The sequence below is a fragment of the Piliocolobus tephrosceles genome, chromosome 16 (genome assembly GCF_002776525.5).
Source record: "Piliocolobus tephrosceles isolate RC106 chromosome 16, ASM277652v3, whole genome shotgun sequence".
NCBI classification, from domain to species: domain Eukaryota; kingdom Metazoa; phylum Chordata; class Mammalia; order Primates; family Cercopithecidae; genus Piliocolobus; species Piliocolobus tephrosceles.
In genome coordinates, this window is record NC_045449.1 from 69,446,343 (window position 1) to 69,466,779 (window position 20,437).

The following is a 20,437-nucleotide window of genomic DNA, read 5'->3' on the forward strand; positions in this document are numbered from 1 at the left end:
CCCAGCTATTCAAGAGGCTGAGGTGGTAAGATTGCTTGAGCCTGGGAGGCTGCAGTGACCTGTAATTGCACCACTGCACTCCAGCCTGGGTGACAGAATGAGACTCTTTTTTTCAAAAAGTAGATCTGTAATGGTCTCTGCACATTCCCAGCACCAATGACAAAAGAGGAGCCAAATGCCAGCAACCGACCCCATGTGTGAGGCGGAAGATCTCAACGTTAGTGTTTAGGTGAGGAACAAAGCTGAGCAGACATGATGTGGAATAGAGAGCTTGCTGAGTTAATTGCCAGGAGAAGTATCTAAGTCAGAGGTTGGAGCTGCTTCTCTGTGTTTTATTGGGTTCGTGCAGAGCTGCTTTATACCAGGCTTGTACCACTTGGTATGCTTTTTGCTTTTCTTTTCACTTCCACACCTCTCAGGCACCTGCTGTGGGTCAGCTCTGTGCAGGGGTACAAAGATGATAGATGTGGCAGTGTATAAAACAGTCAGAATCCACTGTGGTGGCTGTACCCGCAGTATTCACATAGTGTAGTAGGAACATGGAAGGGGGGCAGGCAGGGTCAGGGAACCCTCAGGGTGATGTAGACCCAGGGGACAACATGATCAAAAGTATGGAGATGTAAGGGTGTGATGCGATGGGGCATATCAACTGTTTAGAGCAGAGGTCACCTGTAATCCCAGCACTTAGGGAGCAGAGGCCAGAGGACAGCTTGAGCCCAGGAGTTCGAGACCTGCTTGGGCAATATAGTGAGACCCCTTTCTCCACAAAAAGGGGAAAAGAAGACAAAAATACCCAAGTGTAGAGTAGAGGTTGGCAAACCGGGTTGCATACCAAATCCAGCCTGCTGCCTGCTTTTTTATGGCCCAGAAGCTAATAATTGTTTTCACTTTCTTTTGAGACAGGCCTCAGTCTATCCTCCTGGCTGGAGCACAGTAGGACAGTCTTGGCTCACTGCAACCTTGACCTCCCAGGCTCAAAGAATCCTCCTGCCTCAGCCTTCTGAGTAGCTGGGACTATAGGTGTGCACCACCACACCTGGCTAATTTTTGTACTTTTCTGGTAGAGATAGGGTTTTGCCACATTGCCCAGGCTGATTTCCTAACTCCTGAGCTCAAGCAATCCAACGCCTTGGCCTCCCAGAGTGCTGGGATTACAGGCATGAGCTACTGTGCCCTCCCTTCACATTTTTTCAATGGCTGAAAAAAATGACATTTCGTGATGTGACGATTATATGAATTTCAAAGAGTGCCTAAATAAAGCCTCCTTTGGGCTGGGCGCGGTGGCTCACGCCTGTAATCCCAGCACTTTGGGAGGCCGAGTTGGGCGGATCACGAGGTCAGGAGATCGAGAGCATCCTGACTAATAAAGTGAAACCCTGTCTCTACCAAAAATACAAAAAAGTAGCTGGGCGCAGTGGCAGGTGCCTGTAATCCCAGCTACTTGGGAGACTGAGGCAGGAGAATGGCATGAACCCAGGAGGCGGAGCTTGCAGTGAGCAGAGATCACACCACTGCATTCCAGCCTAGGCGACAGAGTGAGATTCTGTCTCAAAAATTAAAAAATAAATAAATAAAGCTTCCTTTGAACCTGCGCTCATTGTTTCTCTATTGTCCTGGCTGCTTGTGCCCTTCAACGGCAGAGTCGAGTAGTTGCAACAGGAGACTGACTATATGTGATGCTCATTGCTTCACATTGCTGCACATACTAGCATACCACATTTTTTTTTTTTTGAGACGGAGCCTTGCTCTGTCGCTCAGGCTGGAGTGCAGTGGCACGATCTGGGCTTATTTCAAGTTCCGCCTCCCGGGTTCATGTCATTCACCCGAGTAGCTGGGACTACAGGCACCCGCCACCACGCCCGGCTAATTTTTTGTATTTTTAGTAGAGATGGGGTTTCACTGTGTTAGCCAGAATGGTCTTGATCTCCTGACCTCATGATCTACCCACCTCGACCTCCCAAAGTGCTGGGATTCCAGGCATGAGCCCCTGTGTCTGGCCAGCATACCACATTTTATACATTCTTCATCACCATTGCATACCTCTTATGTCAAAAGAAGAGAGGAAGAGAAAAGTACACTTCAAATATTATACTTTTAAGGCTCGGTGGCATGTGGATTATTTTGTTAACACATTCGGTGGCAAAGCATCTAATAATAAAGATAGCTGTGACTGTGCATGGTGGCTTATGCTTGTAATCCCAGCACTTTGGGGGGCTGAGGCAGGAGTACAACTTGAGCCCAGGAGTTGAGGTTGCAATGAGCTGTGATTACACTACTGCACTCCAGCCTGGTGATAGAGAAAGAAAAAGAAAGGAATATTCCTTTAAAAAATTTTTTTCCTTTTTTTTTTTTTTTTTGAGCTAGAGTCTTGCTCTGTCACCCAGGCTGGAGTGCAGTGGCGTGATCTCGGCTCGCTGCAACCTCCATCTCCCGGGTTCAAGAGATTCTTCTGCTTCAGCCTCCTGAGTAGCTGAGACTACCAGCGCCTGCCACCACACCTGGCTAATTTGTATTTTTAGTAGAGGTGGGGTTTCCCCATATTGGCGAGGTTGGTCTTAAACTCCTGACCTTGTGATCCGCCTGTCTTGGCCTCCCAAAGTGCTGGGATTACAGGCATGAGCCACTGCACCCGCCCCCCCCCCCCCCCCCTTTTTTTTTAGAGACAGAGTCTTGCTCTGTTGCCCAGGCTGGAGTACAGTGGTGCGCTCTCAGCTCATTTCATCCTCAACTTCCCTGGTTCGAGTGATTCTCATGCCTCAGCCACCCAAGTAGTTGGGATTATAGGTGTGACTCACCAGCCTGGGTAATTTTTTTTTGTTTTTGGTAGAGACGGGATTCTCCATGTTGGCCAGGCTGGTGTCAAACTCCTGACCCCAAGTGATTTGCCCGCCTTGGCCTCCCAAAGTGCTGGGATTACAGGAGTGAGCCACTACACCTGACCTAAAAAATTTTTTCTGACCATTGCTTTCTTACGAGTTGGGAATATTGTGATAAGTGCTTCGTCTGATAATGCTGATGATTTTTTTCAGCACAGATGTCTTTTTTTTTTTTGAGACAGGGTCTTGCTCTGTCACCCAGGCTGGCATGCAGTGGTGCAACCGTAGCTCACTGCCGCCTCAAACTCTTGGGTTTAGTGATCCTCTCACTTCAGCCTCCCAAGTAGCTGGGACTACAGGTGCGTGCCTGGCTTCGTTTTCTTAAAATTATGTTTTAAAAATGTTTTAGTGATGGAGTCTTGCTATGTTGCCTTCAAAGTCCTGGGCTCAAGTGATCCTCCCACCTCTGCCTCCTGAGTTGGTGGGATTACGGGGATGAGCCACTGCATGCAGTTAGGGATATTTCCTTACAGCAGAATTTCTTTACAAGAATGAAAACTACACTTTTGTAGTTTCAGTTGCAGGGTACAACTGAAGCAGGTTTCTGAGTGGTTTGTTTGTTAGCTAGGCAAGGAAAGGCATTTACTGATGTTGAGTTAATTAAATTGTGTTTGATTGCAGGAGCTGGAGAAGTGTGTCCAGAGAAAACACACTTTTGTTTGAGAGTATTAGCTTTTCAGCAGGAACAGTGTCTCAAAATGTTGAGGATGTTAGAAGCAACATCAGTAGTCAATTAAAAAAGAAGGCCGGGCTGGGTGCCATGACTCACACCTGTAATCCTAGCACTTTGAGAGGCCAAGGTGGGCGGATCACGAGGTCAGGAGATTGAGACCACCCTGGCTAACATGGTGAAACCTCATCTCTACTAAAAATACAAAAATTAGCTGGGTGTGGTGGCCCACGCCTGTAGTCCCAGCTACTCAGGAGTCTGAGGCAGGAGAATCACTTGAACCCGGGATGTGGAGGTTGCAATGAGCCGAGATCACACCACTGTACTCCAGCCTGGTGACAGCCAGACACCGTCGCAAAAAAAAAAAAAAAGAAAAAAAAAAAAGCCAATTTAATGTGGTTTTTCCTGGCTGTTGATGAGTCCACAGCTAGTTACTATTACTGTTTAGTTTTTACTTATTCATGGAGTTGATGCCAGGTTTGAGGTGAGTGAGGAATTAACCTCTGTGAATAGTTTGTTTGGAACAATTACAGGTGATAGTATTTTCAAAAAAACTAAGAAAATGCTGATTCAGTACAACCTAAAGTGTAATCTGCTAGTATCTTTTACAACTGGTGGTGGTAAAAATATGTATACAGCAGAAAAATAATTGAACAAATTTACAAAACTTGTGAAGATGTAAGGTGGTTTATTCATTGTGTTATTCATCAGCAGGTACTTTGCAGAAAATGTTTTAATTTATCATGTGTATCCCTTAGCATCAGTAATTTTACTTGGTTTTGTGAATCATCATCAGTTCCATGAGTTTTTGTCCGAAATAAAAGCTGAGTATTCTGATGTGCTCTGCTACGCAGTAGTTTGATGGCTGAGCAGTGGTAGTTTTCTTTCAACTTTTTGAGCTGAGGGCTGAGATTGAAAATTTTCTGAGTGAGGAGAGTTGCTCTCAACCACTTATTGAATGCTGAATGGCTTTGGAAATTAGCTTTTGCTGCAGACTAGGTAATGTTTGTTAATAAATTCAACCTAAAACTCCAAAGTAAAACAGTGCTTATGCAAACCCTGTGCTTCAGGGAAGTCATGTTGATGACAGCAGATGTTTAAATCATTATGTCATGTTAAGCTGCCTTGTATACTTCCTGTGCTGTCAAAAGTGAAAACAAAGGCAAGTTATCCATTCCCACACACGTTACAAATGCAGGCTATAGTTCTATCAGGGGTTTTGCATCTCAATGTGAACACAAAGGAAATTTCTCTATTTTGAAATCCATCGGGTGGGCACGGTGGCTCACGCCTGTAATCCCAGCACTTTGGGAGGTGGTGGGCAGATCACTTGAGGTCAGGAGTTCAAGACTAGCCTGGCCAACAAGGGGAAACCCCGTCTCTACCAAAAAAATACAAAAGTTAGCCGGGTGTGGTGGCGCATGCCTGTAGTTTCAGCTACTCAGGAGGCTGAGGCAGGAGACTTGCTTGAATGTGGGAGACAGAGGTTGCAGTGAGCTGAGATCACGCTGCTACACTCCTGCCTGGGTGACAGAGTGAGAGTCCATCTAAAGAATAAAAATAAAAAATCTGCGCAATTGAGTTTACGACACATCTTCAACTGGAAGTGATTAAAAGGTAAGTATTAATAGAATTCTAGCCATGCATGGTGGCTCACGCCTGTAATCCCAGCACGTTGGGAGGCCGAGGCTGGTGGATCACCCGAGGTCAGGAGTTCAAGACCAGCCTGGCCAACAAGGGGAAACCCCGTCTCTACCAAAAAATACAAAAATTAGCCGGGTGTGGTCGCGGGTACCTGTAATCCCAGCCACTCGGGAGGCTGAGGCAGGGAGAATCGCTTGAACCCGGGAAGCAGAGGTTGCGGTGAGCCAAGATCGTGCAACTGACTGCACTCCAGCCTGGGCGACAGAGCAAGACTCCGTCTCAAAAAAAAAAAATTAGTAGAATTCTATAACTGTCATGTAAGAGATGGATATCCTGAATAAAAGTTATATGCTTGGCTGGGCGTGGTGGCTTACGCCTGTAATCCCAGCACTTTGGGAGGCTGAGGTGGGCAGATCACAAAGTCAGGAGATCGAGACCATGGTGAAACCCCATCTCTACTAAAAATACAAAAAATTAGCTGGGCGCGGTGGCGGGCCCCTATAGTCCAGCTACCTGGGAGGCTGAGGTGGAAGGATCACCTGAGCCCTGGAGGTTGAGGCTACAGTGAGCTGTGATTGCACCACTGCACTCCAGCCTGGGTGACAGAGTGAGACTGTCTCAAATGGAAAAAAAACAAGCCCGTGTGCTTGTGGAATGTTATCAACATTTAGCAATACCTATGTATGTGAAAAGACATTTTCAAAGATGAAATACATAAAAAGCTCATTACAGGCCAGGTGTGGTGGCTCACACCTATACTTCCAGCACTTCGGGAGGTCAAGGCCAGGGAGGATTACTTGAACTCAGGAGTTCATGACCAACCTGGGTAACATAGCGAGACCTGTCTGTACTAAAAATCAAAAAAATTTAGCTGGGCATGGGGGCACGCACCTATAGTCCAGCTACTCCAGAGGCTGAGGTGGGAGGATCACTTGAGCTCAGGAGGTCAAGGCTGCAGTGAGCCCTGCTTGAGCCGCTGCACTCCAGCCTGGGCAACAGAGCAAGCCCCTGCCTTAAAGAAAGAAAAATGTGTGTGTGTGTGTGTGTGTGTGTTTGGGTATGTATATATATATATAATATATATGTATGTATTACAGAATCAGAATTAACGATGAACATTTGTAATCCATTTTGATAAAAGGGATCCCCCAACTTTGCAAAATGTTATCCCCTCAAAAAGAAATCTAAAGTCCGCTGGGCGCAATGGCTCACACCTGTAATCCTAGCACTTTGGGGGGCTGAGGTGCTTGAACCCCAGGGGCAGAGTTTGCAGTGAGCCGAGATCATGCCACTTCACTCCATCCTGGACAAAAGAGTGAGACTCCGTCTCAAAAAAAAAAAAAGAAAGAAAGAAAAAGAAATCTAAAGTCTGAAATATTTACCATTTGGTCCTTTACAAGAAGAGTTTGCTGGCTGGCACCGGGGCTCATGCCTGTAATCCCAGCACTTTGGGAGGCTGAGGCGGGCAGATCACAAGATCAGGAGATCGAGAGCATCCTGGCTAACACGGTGAAACCCCATCTCTACTAAAAATACAAAAAAAATTAGCCACGTGTGGTGACACGCACCTGTAGTCTCAGCTACTCGGGAGGCTGAGGCAGGAGAATTACTTGAACCTGGGAGGCGGAGGTTGCAGTGAGCCAAGATCACACCACTACACTCCAGCCTGGACGACAGAGGGAGACTCTGTCTCAAAAAGAAAGAAGAAAAAAAAAAGAGTTAAATTCGGGCTCTAGGAAGAGGGCTGAGCACCATGCAGTGTCATCTGGACAGAGAAAGGCCAGTAACAGAGAGGTCAGTTTAGGAAAAGGCCCTAAGTCCCTGATCCAGGGCAGTGGGAATGGAAGCGAAGAGGCTTAACATGGAATCTGTGGCTCACTGTCTGTCCTGATCTATGAGAGCCCTGCCAGCTAGAGCCTCTGTGGAGTCTCATCTGCACGTGGCACTGTGGACATGTCTGCCCCAAGTCAGCAGGCTCACCAGGTCTAGCTCCTGTCCTTGGGGACCTTTCCTTCTCCCGGACAGACTGTGCCCAGAAGCAGGGTGAACGTATCCTAGGTTTCTCCTGCCTCCCTGTGCTTTCATAAGGCACTGACACCAGGCAGGCATGTGTCAGTCTTAGAACTACCAGGTTTAGCAAATAAAGGATGCCAGCTGGGCATAGTGGTGCATACCTGTAATCCCAGTTACTCTGGAGACTGGGGCAGGAGGATTACTTGAGGCCAAGAGTTTGAGGCTGTGGTATACCATGATTGAGCCTGTGAACAGCCACTGCACTCCAGTCTGGGCAACATAACAAGACCCTGTCTTTTAAAAACAAAACAGGATGCCAGTTACATTGGAAACAGATAATTTCTTTTCTTTTTTTTTTTTTTTTTTGAGATGGAGTTTTGCTTTTGTTGCCCTGGCTGGAGTGCAATGGCACGATCTTGGCTCACTGCAACCTCTGCCTCCTGGGTTCAGGTAATTCTCCTACCCCAGCCTCGTGAATAGCTGGGACTACAGGCATGTGCCACTATGTCTGGGTAATTTTTTTTTTTTTTTTTTTTTGAGATGGAGTCTCGCTCTGTCGCCAGGCCGGAGTGCGGTGGCGCAATCTTGGCTCACTGCAACCTCCCGCCTCCCAGGCTCAGGTGATTCTCCTGCCTTGGCCTCCCAAGTAGCTGGGATTACAGGCACAGGCCACCATGCCCAGCTAATTTTTGTACTTTTTAGTAGAGACAGGGTTTCACCAGGTTGGCCAGGATGGTCTCGATCTCTTGACCTTGTGATCCGCCCGCCTTAGCCTCCCAGTCCTGGGATTACAGGCATCCATGGGCTCATGCCACCGCGCCCAGCCATTTTTTAATATTTTTAGTAGAGACCGGGTTTCACCATTTTGGCCAGTCTGGTCTTGAACTCCAGACTTAAGATGATCCGCCCCCCCACCCCCACCCCCAGCTTCCCAAAGTGTTAGGATTACAGGTGTGAGCCACCGCACCTGACCAGAAACAGATAGTTTCTTTAAGATAAGTATGTCCCATGTAATATTTGAGACTTAATTAGGCTAAAATATTATTCATTGCTTATATGAGATTCCAGTTTAACTCAGTGTTCCGTCCTTAATCTGCCCATTCTAACCATGTCTCACTCTTCTGTGCTGCTGGCTCTGGGCCTAGCTTCCCTCTTTCAGGAAAGTTCCTTCTCTCCCATTTTCTGTTACCTCCTGAGGTAGTTTCTTTGTGGGTCCAAAAAGTCAGGAAGAGGATGTACCTCCCAGGAGAGGGATGGTCCTAACAGTTTGAGGAATGGGTATCCCAGCTCAGTGCCAGGCTTGGTACGTGTGTGCAGCAGCAGGGCACAGTTTTCTGTCTAACCAGACGGTAAAGGGGAAGAACCTTTGCTTCAAATGCCAAAGGGACCGGGAGAGCATCAGGCTATAGGGAGCCTTCCAGATTTCTGCCTGGGGTCTTCAGGATGTACCTGGAGCCCAGAGATGAAGCCCTTGAAATTTGCAGTTTGCCTCCTGCACCTCACCTCATCTTCCTTTTCTCGTTTCTGTTCCCTTCCTATTCCATGCACATCCACAAAGGTACTGGGAGCTCTTAGAACCAGACACACTCTGTCTCTAAGCTCATACTGTTCCTGTTCCAAAAACACCTTCAAATTCTTCATCCGCTAGTACCTCTCCTCCCCGCTTCCCCCTTCCTCCTTCCTGCATCCCATCCTGGGTCAAGGATCCCTCTTTTGGATCGACTTGTTCCCTCCATGCTTCTTTCTGCAGTCTCCAAGCCTCTGGCACCATCCTTCTGAATGGCGTTAGATGCCCTATCCCAAGTCATTTGTTGCTTGCATTGTTAGGCTGGAGAGACTAAAGAGAACTACACTAACTGCTTGTCCTTCCTGGGGCCAGGGGCAGGGGTGCCCATCTAGGAGACCCCCCAACCTGGACACATGTAGCGAACAAAACCCCAGATGTAAGGGGGTAAGTGGGTCTGGGGCCTTCCACTGGGTGGGATGTGGGAGAAGAGATTTGGGAGTGTCTTGGCTGTTACACATGCAGGGCAGAGGAGAGAGACCAGTGAAGGTTGGGAGGAGGCGGCCAAAAGGAGACAGCTTCATGCCCCCAGGACATAAATAGCCCGGCTGCTGCAGGTATTCAACGCGAGGTGCCACGACTGGGGACAGAACAGGCTGGAGCAGCAGGGGCGGGGTGGAGGGGCGGGTCTCTTCTGAACGTCAGTATGAGTTTTTTTCCCCAAGCACAGATCTAGGTAGTGCTAGGAAATGTCTGTGGGCGGAGGCGGGCAGACAGGACGGTAATTACTGAGTCAGTAGTCCTGAGGGATGCCTTGTGACCTGGGCTTTCAGCTTCAGAGCTGAAAAGCCTAAGTGCTTATCTGCAGATTCCTCCTCTCAGCCCACAGCCCCAGCTCATGCTACAGGCAAGGCCTGCAACAACAGGCAGGTGGACCTGGGTAGCGGAGGCCTGTAGAGTTTGGCAGAGGCGCCTCGTGCTCTTGTTTGCAGCCCTTTGCCTGTGATTAGTGGTTTGGCTTGGAAACCTTGGAAATGGCTCAGAGAACCAAGCTGCTGATTAACGCCACAGCTGGTCAACACAGCAGACAGCTGACCGCCGAGGCCCCTGTGGTCTCTGGTTCCTGCCTTTCAGGCTGGTGTGGGACTGGGGTGTTGGTTTGGATCCTAGAGCTGAGGTGTAGCCTTACAGCTCTGGGTCTCTCCTGGTGTCCCAGTGGAACTAGCACCCCAGAGCAGGGCCCTCAGGGGACTTGGCAGCTAACTTCTTGCTGGGAAGCAAGAGACTTTATTCTCTGCTCCCGGCCTGCCCCACGTGGGGCTCTCTCTGCAGGTACCTGAAGGAATTCCGCACGGAGCAGTGCCCACTCTTTGTGCAACACAAATGCACGCAGCATCGGCCCTACACCTGCTTCCACTGGCACTTCGTGAACCAGCGGCGCCGCCGGTCCATCCGCCGTCGGGACGGCACCTTCAATTACAGCCCTGACGTCTACTGCACCAAGTACGACGAGGCTACAGGCCTCTGCCCGGAGGGCGACGAGTGAGTGACCCAGGCTGTCCTCAGAGGAGTCCCATGTCTCCTTCTGGGTCAGATGCCCTCAGGGTAGGCTGGGCAGATTCTGGGAAGCCATCCGGAGGACTGGTTGCAGCCCAGCCCATGGCCCGATCCTGGGCTCAGACCCCACCATCCCTGGCTGTGGGCTGTGGGGAGGTGCCATTTCCCTTTCCCACTTTTAGGAGACCTAAGACGCCTTTCTTTCACGAAGCCTAAGGGCCCACATCTGAACCCCGGAGGCTCCCTGGCCTTTTTTCATCCTCCCATGGGGATCACAGGGCCCCTCTCCCTATCCGGGAGGTACACTTGCCACATCCCATGCAGTTCCCACCAAAGCTGGCTGTTTAGAGAGAGCACCTCACTGGTGCCCAGGTTTTCTGACCCTAAATATCTTACTGCAAATCTCTGTAGAGAAATAGGGCACAGCACTGACATACATGGGAGGTGCCACACCTGGGCGTGTCACTGATGGGACATTCACTGACCCTGCTTGTCTCATAGAACCTTCCCTACGTCAGCCTTCTTTCTTTTTTAAAATTTGTATAATTGTATTTATTTAGACAGGGTCTCCCTCTTTCCCCAGGCTGGAGTGCAGTGGCACCATCCTCGCTGCACCCTCAAATTCCACTCTGTTGCCCAGGCTGGAGTGCAGCGGTGCGATCTTGGCTTACTGAAACCTCCGCCTCCTGGGTTCAAGTGATTTTCCTGCCTCAGCCTCCCAAGTAGCTGGGACTACAGGCGTGCACCACAACATCCGGCTAAGTTTGCATTTTTAGTAAAGACAGGGTTTCACCATGCTGGCCAGGCTGGTCTCGACCTTCTGACCTCAGGTGATCTGCCCTCCTTGGCCTCCCAAAGTCCTGAAATTACAGGCATGAGCCACTATGCCCAGCTTCCGTTCATTTATTTTATTTGTTTTGGTTTTTTTGAGATGGAGTCTTGCTCTGTTGCCCAGGCTGGAGTGGGCACCTGCCTCCACTAGCACTTCCATGTCAGCTGACTGCAACCTCCACCTCCTGGGTTTAAGCAGTTCTACCTCAGCCTCCCAAGTAGCTGGGATTACAGGCGCAGGCCACCATGCCCGGCTAATTTTTTTAGTTTAGTAGGGATGGGGTTTTGCCATGTTGTCCAGGTTGGTCTCAAACTCCTGACCTCAGGTGATCCACCCGCCTCAGCCTCCCACAAGTGCTGGGATTTACAGGCGTGAGCCACCGTGCCTGGCCATGATTTAAAACATTTTTAATTTGTAGAGATGGGTCGGGGGATGTCTTCACTGTGTTGTCCAGGCTGGTCTCAAATTCCTGGCCTCAAATGATCTTCCTGCCTAGCCTCCCTGCTGGATTGCAGGTGTGAGCTACTGGCCCGGCCTAGCACCTCTTTCTCACAGAGGCCCAAGGCTTGCTGACCCTACCCCTAGCCTAAAGAAGCACTCGGGATGAAGGCTGTACCTGGGTTCTGAGTAGATCATTTGCTTCTCTGATGACCCCCAAGCCTGGGCAGCATTTGTTCTCCCAGATATCTGTCCTGCCCAGGAATGCCAGGCCCTGTTGGGCCCCATTTAGACTGCAGGCAGCAGCAGGGCAGTTCTCTTACCCCGCAGGAGGGCTCGCCATTGCCTTCTTCCTAGTGTACCTTCCAGGCCATAGTGAAAGCCGTTCAACAGTTAGGGAAAGGCCGGGCACAGTGGCTCACGCCTGTAATTCCAGCACTTTGGGAGGCTGAGGCGGGCGGATCATGAGGTTAGGAGATCGAGACCATCCTGGCCAACAAGGTGAAGCCCCGTCTCTACTAAAAATACAAAAATTAGCTGGGCATGGTGGCGTGTACCTATAATCCCAGCTACTCAGGAGGCTGAGGCAGGAGAATTGCTTGAACCAGGAGTCGGAGTTGCAGTGAGCCAAGATCGCACCACTGTACTCCAGCCTGGCAGCAGAGTGAGACTCCGGCTCAAAAAAAAGAAAACAAGGCCGAGCGCGGTAGCTCAAGCCTGTAATCCCAGCACTTTGGGAGGCCGAGACGGGTGGATCACGAGGTCAGGAGATCGAGACCATCCTGGCTAACACGGTGAAACCCCATCTCTACTAACAAATACAAAAAACTAGCCAGGCGAGGTGGCGGGCGCCTGTAGTCCCAGCTACTCGGGAGGCTGAGGCCGGAGAATGGCGTAAACCTGGGAAGCGGAGCTTGCAGTGAGCTGAGATCCGGCCACTGCACTCCAGCCCGGGCAACAGAGCGAGACTCCGTCTCAAAAAAATAAAAAATAAATAAATAAATAAATAAATAAATAAAAGAAAACAAAACAAACAACAACAAAAAACAGTTGGGGAAAGGGCAGGGGGTAAACAGGGAAGCCTAGGCCGCGGGCAGCAAAGTTGAGTGACCCCCACTACCATGTTCCAGGTGCCCATTCCTGCACAGAACCACAGGAGACACTGAGCGCAGGTACCACCTTCGTTACTACAAAACTGGAATCTGCATCCACGAGACAGACTCAAAAGGCAACTGCACCAAAAACGGCCTGCACTGCGCTTTTGCCCACGGGCCCCATGACCTCCGCTCCCCTGTCTACGACATCAGGTGGGCTGGGTGCTGGGCTGGGCTGATGGCAGTAGGCTGGGGTCCAGGGCAGGGGCCTGGCGGCTGATGACGGTGAGTACCTCAGACTGCAGTGGAGGGCTGGCACTCTGGTTCTTGCCCTCTCATGCCCCCTCTCCACCCTCTCTGTTCTTTCCTCTCCTCCCAGGGAGCTTCAGGCCATGGAGGCCTTGCAGAATGGCCAGACCACAGTAGAAGGGAGCATAGAGGGCCAGTCGGCTGGGGCTGCGAGCCACGCCATGATAGAAAAGATCCTCAGCGAGGAGCCTCGGTGGCAAGGTACAGGCATCCACGCCTCGGCCGCGCCCTCCCTGTGCTGCTCATAGCTGCCCTGGGGGTTTGGCTCACCACCACCTACTGCCTGCTGTAGCCGAAGCCCTGACCTGGCCCACATCCCACCCTACACCCACCATTCAAAAGGCGCCTCCAGGGGCGTTTTCTCTGACACATCATGTTCCCAAGATCCCCCCAGGCTTTCACATGTGCACAGGCACGTACATAAGTGCACATGCAAATATTTTCAGCTCTGCAAGAGTGCCCTTTCACCCTGTGAGCTGTGAGTCTCTCTCTGACGGACAGCATCTGTCGTCCTTGCTGTACCCGGGGCTGTGCTGTGGCCTGGGAGGAGGGGCCCTACTCACATCTCGTAGGGGCCTCCTGTCTTGGACTCCTTCCCAGTGGCTTCTCCTTCCCTCCACTCCAGTCCTGCTAGTCTTGGGGTGCTCCAGCTCCTCTCACCTGACCCCTGCCCTCTGGCCCCCTGTGCAGAGACTGCTTATGTGCTGGGGAACTATAAGACGGAGCCTTGCAAGAAGCCCCCGCGGCTGTGCCGCCAAGGCTATGCCTGTCCCTACTACCACAACAGCAAGGACCGGCGGCGGAGCCCCCGGAAGCACAAATACAGGTCCTTTGGCCCCAGGAGGCCAGCCATGGGAGGGAGGAGTGGCAGGGAAGGGGTCAGACAGAGGCTGCTCCCACTGTGGCTCTCTGGGAGGAGGGGAGGCTGGTCCTGGGGATGACAGGATCACAAGCCCAGGGCCCAGGGGAGGGCATGGTGAGGATGGCTGGACAGTAGGAGCCCAGCTTCACCTCCTGCATGAATGAGGACCCTGGTCAGACCGTCTCTGAGGCCCCCCCATTTCTCATCTTGAGGGGAATGTGTTGGATGAGGACCAGGCCACAGTATGGACAGTGTGGTTGTGGCTCTAGCCTGACCCTACTTGGGCTAGTGGGAGGGCCTGGCCGAGGGGAATCAAACAGTATCCTTTGTGGTGATGTGGCCAGGCTGGGCCAGAGAAAGAGCTTGGCTTGTGGCACCAGCAAGGCCCTGACTCTGCAGCTGGTCTTTTCCATTTCTGTGCCCACGCTATAAGGCTGGGTCCAGGTGGCACCCACTAGGCTCCGATCTCACCCTCTCCTTTTTCCATCTGACCCCACCCTCTTGTTGGCCAGGTCATCTCCATGTCCAAACGTCAAGCACGGGGATGAGTGGGGAGACCCTGGCAAGTGTGAGAACGGAGACGCCTGCCAGTACTGCCACACCCGCACCGAGCAGCAGTTCCACCCGGAGGTGGGCCCCACAGCAGGGTTGGGGGGTGGCTTTGGGAAGTAAGGAGAGGCAGGCGGGGTCAGTGGAGATGTTAGCAGAACCTATCCTGATGCCATCCTGGAAGAGGGACTTGTGGCCACCGGCTCTCCCCAGGCAGTGCCTAGAGGAACCCCGCACGCTGAATTTGGCATCTTCTATTCTGAGCCCATACTCAGCAAGCAGCCCTCTGCTTCCAGTTCTGTGTCCCCCAGGCCTCCTGAAAGGGCAGGTGTAGATGGGGTGGGGTGACCTGGCCACTCTGGGCTTTCCACCACTCATGGTACTTGTAATCCAGTGACTCAGGATTGAAAAAATAAGGCCAAGCATGGTGGCTCATGCCTGTAGTTCCAGCACTCTGGGAGGCCGAGGTGGGTGGATCACTTGAGGTCAGGAGTTCACGACTGACCTGCAACATGGTGAAACCCCATCTCTACTAAAAATACAAAAATTAGCCAGATTTGGTGGCAAGCACCTATAACCCCAGCTACTTGGGAGGCTGAGGTGGGAGGATCGCTTGAACCCAGGAGGCGGAAGTTGCAGTGAGCCAAGATCACGCCACTGCACTCCAGCCTGGGTGACAGAGCGAGACTCCCTCAAAAAAACAAAAAGGGCCGGGCACAGTGGTTCACGCCTGTAATCCTAGCTCTTTCGGAGGCCGAAGCGGGCAGATCACAAGGTCAGGAGATCGAGACCATCCTAACACGGTGAAACCCCATCTCTACTAAAAATACAAAAAAAGTTAGCTGGGTGTGGTGGCGGGCGCCTGTAGTCCCAGCCACTCAAGAGGCTGAGGCAGGAGAATGATGTGAACCCGGGAGGCGGAGCTTGCAGTGAGGTGAGATCGCACCACTGCACTCCAACCTGGGTGATGGAGTGAGACTCCGTCTCAAAAAAAAAAAAAGGATTGAAAAAATAAGCTGCTCCCGTTGTCCTGTCTCATATCAGGGCCTAGATTATCAGCAACCTCCCTAACACAGTTCCCCTGCCTTCTGGCCCAGTGAGGTAGCCTGGGCCATATCAGTGTGCCTAGGTCTTGTCTGGGGTTCAGAGAGGCACCTGCAGTCCCTGCCCTTGGTGTTCCATGGAAGCCATGACACCCTGAAGTAGACACGCGGACAGAAACTACCTTATGTAGCTGCAGACAACAGTGGAAGGTTATTTAGTATGGGTCGCAACCCAGGGTATCCTGGCAGGGGTCACATTGGCAGGGGTGGCTGCCTGAGATTGTGGCTCTCTTAATGCCCAGGAGGCACACTCAGAGGCACAGCCCTGGCCATGCCCGTGAGTGGAGTTGCTGGGGGATCCCTTTGGGAGGGCTGGCGGGACCTGTGACCCCAGAAGGGAGGCTGTCAGTGACAGTGGGGAGTGGTGGTGGGCTGCCTCAGGAGTCTGAGTAAGAAGCTGGTAGGGAGAAGGGAGAGACATAGTGGAGGGGAGGGGAGGGGCCGGGGACACAGGGCAGGAGATGACTAAGCTGGGTGGAAGGGGAGCCCACCCATGCTGGAGGAAGGGGAGCCTGCCCAGCCTTCCCTCAGGGCCTGAGCCTGACCTGCGTCTGCTCTGCCCTCCAGATCTACAAGTCCACCAAGTGCAACGACATGCAGCAGTCGGGCAGCTGTCCCCGAGGACCCTTCTGCGCCTTTGCCCACGTAGAACGTATGCTGTTCCCATTGCCCCAGGGCAGTGCCCTCTCCCACCCCTCCCTCCCTGGCCCGCTCAGGCTCAGTCCGGGGATGGCCCCTGGCAGTACGCCCTGCACAGGAGTTCCGGCCCGCCAGCAGTGGGCCTTGTCCCCACTGGAAGCTCCATTCCCCCACCTTTCTGGAAGTAGCCTCGACGGCCTAGAGGTTCCAAAGTAGTGAGATAGAGACTGCAGGGGTTGTCCCCCTGGTTGGGCACTTACGGTTCCAGGGAGGGTTGAGGCACTGTGCCTTCCATAGCTGACTTGGCAGATCCCACCAGCCACCCCATGTCATACCCATGACAGATACCACTAATGGAACATGGAGCTCTTCTCTGCTGAGTGCTGCTCAGGCCTCTAGAGCAGAGCTAGCCAGTTATAATATAATGCAACCCCCATATTATATAAACCCCATGTCATTTTAAAGTTAAAATCTTTAAGCACGTTAACAAAAATAGCAAAATATGAAAATTAACTGGGCATGGTGACACATGCCTGTAATCCCAGCTCAGGGAGGCTGAGGCATGAGAATCACTTGAACCCAGGAGGCGGAGGTTGCAGTGAGCCGAGATCATGCCACCACACTCCAGCCTGGGCAACAGAGTGAGACTCTGTCAAAAAAAAATTTTTTTTTAATTGGAAAGTATGTTGTTAAATTAATTTTAATAACATGTTTGTATGTAGCCCAATATAAAAGGTTATTATTTCAATACACAAAATTATCAAGACATTTTACCTTTTTTTGTAGTAAGTCTATGAGATCTGATGTGCATTTTAATGCCTACAGGATCTTTCCATTCAGACCAGCCTATTTCAGGTACTCAGTAGCCACGTGTGGCTTTCGGCTGTCTTGTGAGACAGTGTGGGTCTGGATCCTCAGCGTGATACTGTGGGCCGCCATCAGTCTCAGAGACAGAGCTCTAGTTTGTACCTGCTAACACCTCTTTCCACCCCAAGATACTGCCCTGGGTCTCCTTAACCTCTTTCCAGGCTCAGGCCCTATCGCTGAGATGAGAATGGAAAATAAATCGAGGGCCTTGGGAGGGAGAAGCATATTCTTGATGCGGAGGTGGTCCCCGGCCATGGGCATTGGGACCGCCTGGTTAGGACAGCATAAGGAAGTGATTCAGGCTTTGGAGTTGTGTGGATCAGCGTTCAAGTCCCAGCTCTTCTGTTTTTCAGCTCTGTCACTTTGGTGGGTTTACCTGACCTCTCTGAGCCTCAGTTTTCTTGTCTATAAAACAGACCATGTACCATGTTACTGGTATCTTCTGGTCACTGTGAAGATTCACAATCACTGCAAAGTGCTGGCACAGTACCTGGTCCACAGTAAATGCACAGACGTGGCATTACTAGAGATGTCGTAGGAACCTTCCCTTTATGTGCAGGGGGATTCGTGGTCTCCTTTGGAAGGGACCCAGGAGCATTTTTGGAGGGACAGAGCTGGCTCGGGCCTACTGACCCCTGCCCCTGACTCTTGCAGAGCCACCCCTAAGTGATGACCTGCAGCCTTCCTCAGCTGTGTCCAGTCCCACCCAGCCGGGTCCCGTCCTGTACATGCCGTCTGCTGCCGGAGACTCGGTGCCTGTGAGCCCCTCCAGCCCGCATGCCCCTGACCTCAGTGCCGTACGTGCCCATCCTGGGGAGTGGGTGGGCACCATGCCTGACACAGCCAACACTTGCCTCCTAGGCCCTTTCAGCCTGGGCTTGGGAGGTCATCCTGGTATTTGTCCTCGGGCCAGGGGGATCTGTCTTTTCCATCTCAGCATTCTTCGTCAAAAGCCCAGGCACGGGGGTGGGGTAGGGCAGTCTCCAGAGCCTGTGCTGATGAGCCTGTAGGACTGGTGGCAGGGACACAGCCTGAGGTCACCCCCCTTTCCCTCGTGAGCTTCGGGCTCCCAGAGTGGTCGCTGCTGCTCGTTGGCAGATTAAAGTGGAACTGAGCGCCTTGAAGACTCCCTCCGAGGAGGGTGGAGGGCGGGCCACACACCAGCCTGCACTGTGCCCACGGGCCCACTCCCTCCCTCCCCTCCTTCTCCACAGCTCCTCTGTAGAAACAGCAGCCTAGGCAGCCCGTCTAACCTCTGCAGCTCCCCGCCGGGCTCCATCAGGAAGCCCCCAAACCTGGAGGGCATTGTCTTCCCCGGGGAGTCTGGCCTGGCCCCTGGCAGCTATAAGAAGGCTCCTGGCTTCGAGAGGGAAGACCAGGTGGGAGCCGAGTACCTGAAAAATTTCAAATGCCAGGTAAGGGATGAGGGAGGCAGCAGTGAGGTTAGCCTTCTCCTGCATGGGGCAAGAGAATCTTGGAGGAGTGTCCTGGCCCAGCTATGGGGAGGATGACTGGGAGCTAGGACTCCATTGTCCTCGGCCTCTTCAGGACTGAACAGGGGGAGCAGTATCAGCCCATTTGCAGCTGAAGACAGGAAGGCTGGGGAGGCTGCACAGCCTTCCCGGGGCCGCAGAGCTGGTTAGGAGAGAAGCCGGATCCCGCCTGGGTGCGGTCCTTCCCCTGCCCTGAGCTGCCTTCATAGAAAGGCAGGGTCTGGGGGAGCAGGACACAGGGGTCCCTAACTGGACCTGGAGAGAAACCTTCTGGGCTTACATGAGGCCTCGTGTCACCTGGAGGAGAAAGGCAGCTCCCTGCTTAGGACGGGGGAAGAGAGGAGGAGCGGGGAGGAAGAAGGGGGTGTGTGCATGCATGTGAAGAGGGGCTGCATGTCTGCCACCACCTGCCCCCTGCTACCTGCAGCCTCAGGGGCAGATGGACTCAGGGATGCCCCAGCACCACATTCACCCACTCCCTGAATTTTCTCCCTCAGGCCAAATTAAAACCCCACTCATTAGAGCCCAGGAGTCAAGAGCAGCCTCTGCTTCAGCCCAAACAGGTATAGAGCTCTCAGCCCCCTTCCTCCCCTCTGCTGTGGACAGGACTGGCCCAGAACCCCAGGAGGCTTTGGGGAGTGGGAGGCACCACTTTCCCCGAAAGCTGAGGGCAGGACTAAAGTGGAGTCCCAGCCACAAATCCAGAGAGGGTCGGGGTCAGGCCTGGAGCCCCTCACCTCCTAGACTCAGTGGAGAAAGTTCCTGGAGCCTCTGCACTCTGCCAGGCCCTGTACTTGCTGCTTTCTTCCCTGCTACAGGATCGTAGGGGTGAGCGGGCCTGGCAACCTCCGCACCTCCAACTCCATGCTCTCGGCAAGGTGTCGGGTGTGCCAGGGCCCATGTGGGCATGGGGGCACCAGGACTAGAGCTGGCACGGGCCGTTTCCCTTGTCCCCAGCCCCTCTTCAGCCTCTCGTCCTGGCCTCCATATGCAGGCCTCCCATTGCCTCTCCTTTTCCCTCTCTCGTTGCAGGACATGCTGGGCATCCTCCCCGCAGGCAGCCCCCTGACCTCAAGCATCTCTTCTAGTATCACCTCCAGCCTGGCAGCTACCCCCCCTAGCCCAGTGGGCACCAGCAGCGTCCCCGGCATGAATGCAAACGCTCTGCCCTTCTACCCCACCAGCGACACGGTAGAGTCAGTCATAGGTAACTAGGCCATTTCTGTTTGCAGGCCCAGGACTGAGTCTGGGGTCAGAGACCCTCCAGTCTCTGAAGCAAGTCTCAAATCAGCACACCAGACCCCTTAGACATCTGTCTTGGGAAAATCCGGGGGTGGGAACTCTGCGTGCTTCGAGCTAAAGGGGAAATGACCCCAAGGTGTAGGGCCGAGACTGGCCCTTAGAGCTCCTTTGCGCAAATTAGAAAGAGGTGCCTTTTCCCCTTGGCGAGTACAGTCTCACCCCAAGACGTGTCATTCAGTCCCCATTCATCTCACTGGTGTCCTTGTGTAGTGAACACCCTGCACAACGTTCTCAGAATTCCTGGTGCTAGAAGTTGGGGCTCCTTTCTTTCAGTCCTCATTTCTAGGTGCCTGCTTTGTGCCAGGTCCTGTGGCAGGCACTGGGGAGACAGATGACAACGTGCTACTCCTGCCCTCTAGAGGGAAACTGCCCACCCAGTGGACATGTGTCAAGCACCTGCTATCCACCAGCCACTGAGGGCCCAGAGACCCCCCACCCCCACCGAGCCCGGGGCTGAGACCCTCGAGTTGTAACATCAGGGGACAAGATCCCTGTCTGAGGCAGGGACCCTGGATGGGGATATGATTCCTCCTGGAAGTGTCAAGGATTCAGAAAGGAGAGGCATTTGGGTTGGACATGACTGGCAGACGGCATCAGAGGTCGAGTCAGGATAGGCATAGGAAGCAGCTGAAGGAAGGGCACTTGGGAGAATACAAGGGGCTTGGGAGAATACAGACCCAGCGTA

The 20,437-nt window shown here is 52.5% G+C and overlaps 1 protein-coding gene across 3 annotated transcripts in view; it reads left to right on the forward strand.

Annotated features, from left to right (window-relative positions):
- Positions 1-20,437, forward strand: part of UNK (unk zinc finger) — a 42,371-nt gene that overhangs the window by 15,481 nt on the left and 6,453 nt on the right. For all 3 annotated transcript variants that reach the window (XM_023211795.1, XM_023211794.1, XM_031934259.1), the window contains 10 exons: positions 10,040-10,249; positions 12,665-12,841; positions 13,008-13,138; positions 13,628-13,763; positions 14,312-14,429; positions 16,019-16,103; positions 17,612-17,754; positions 18,172-18,372; positions 18,948-19,013; positions 19,483-19,657. In XM_023211795.1, coding sequence (XP_023067563.1) covers positions 10,040-10,249; positions 12,665-12,841; positions 13,008-13,138; positions 13,628-13,763; positions 14,312-14,429; positions 16,019-16,103; positions 17,612-17,754; positions 18,172-18,372; positions 18,948-19,013; positions 19,483-19,657 — 1,442 coding nt within the window. The remainder of the gene's footprint in view (positions 1-10,039; positions 10,250-12,664; positions 12,842-13,007; positions 13,139-13,627; positions 13,764-14,311; positions 14,430-16,018; positions 16,104-17,611; positions 17,755-18,171; positions 18,373-18,947; positions 19,014-19,482; positions 19,658-20,437) is intronic.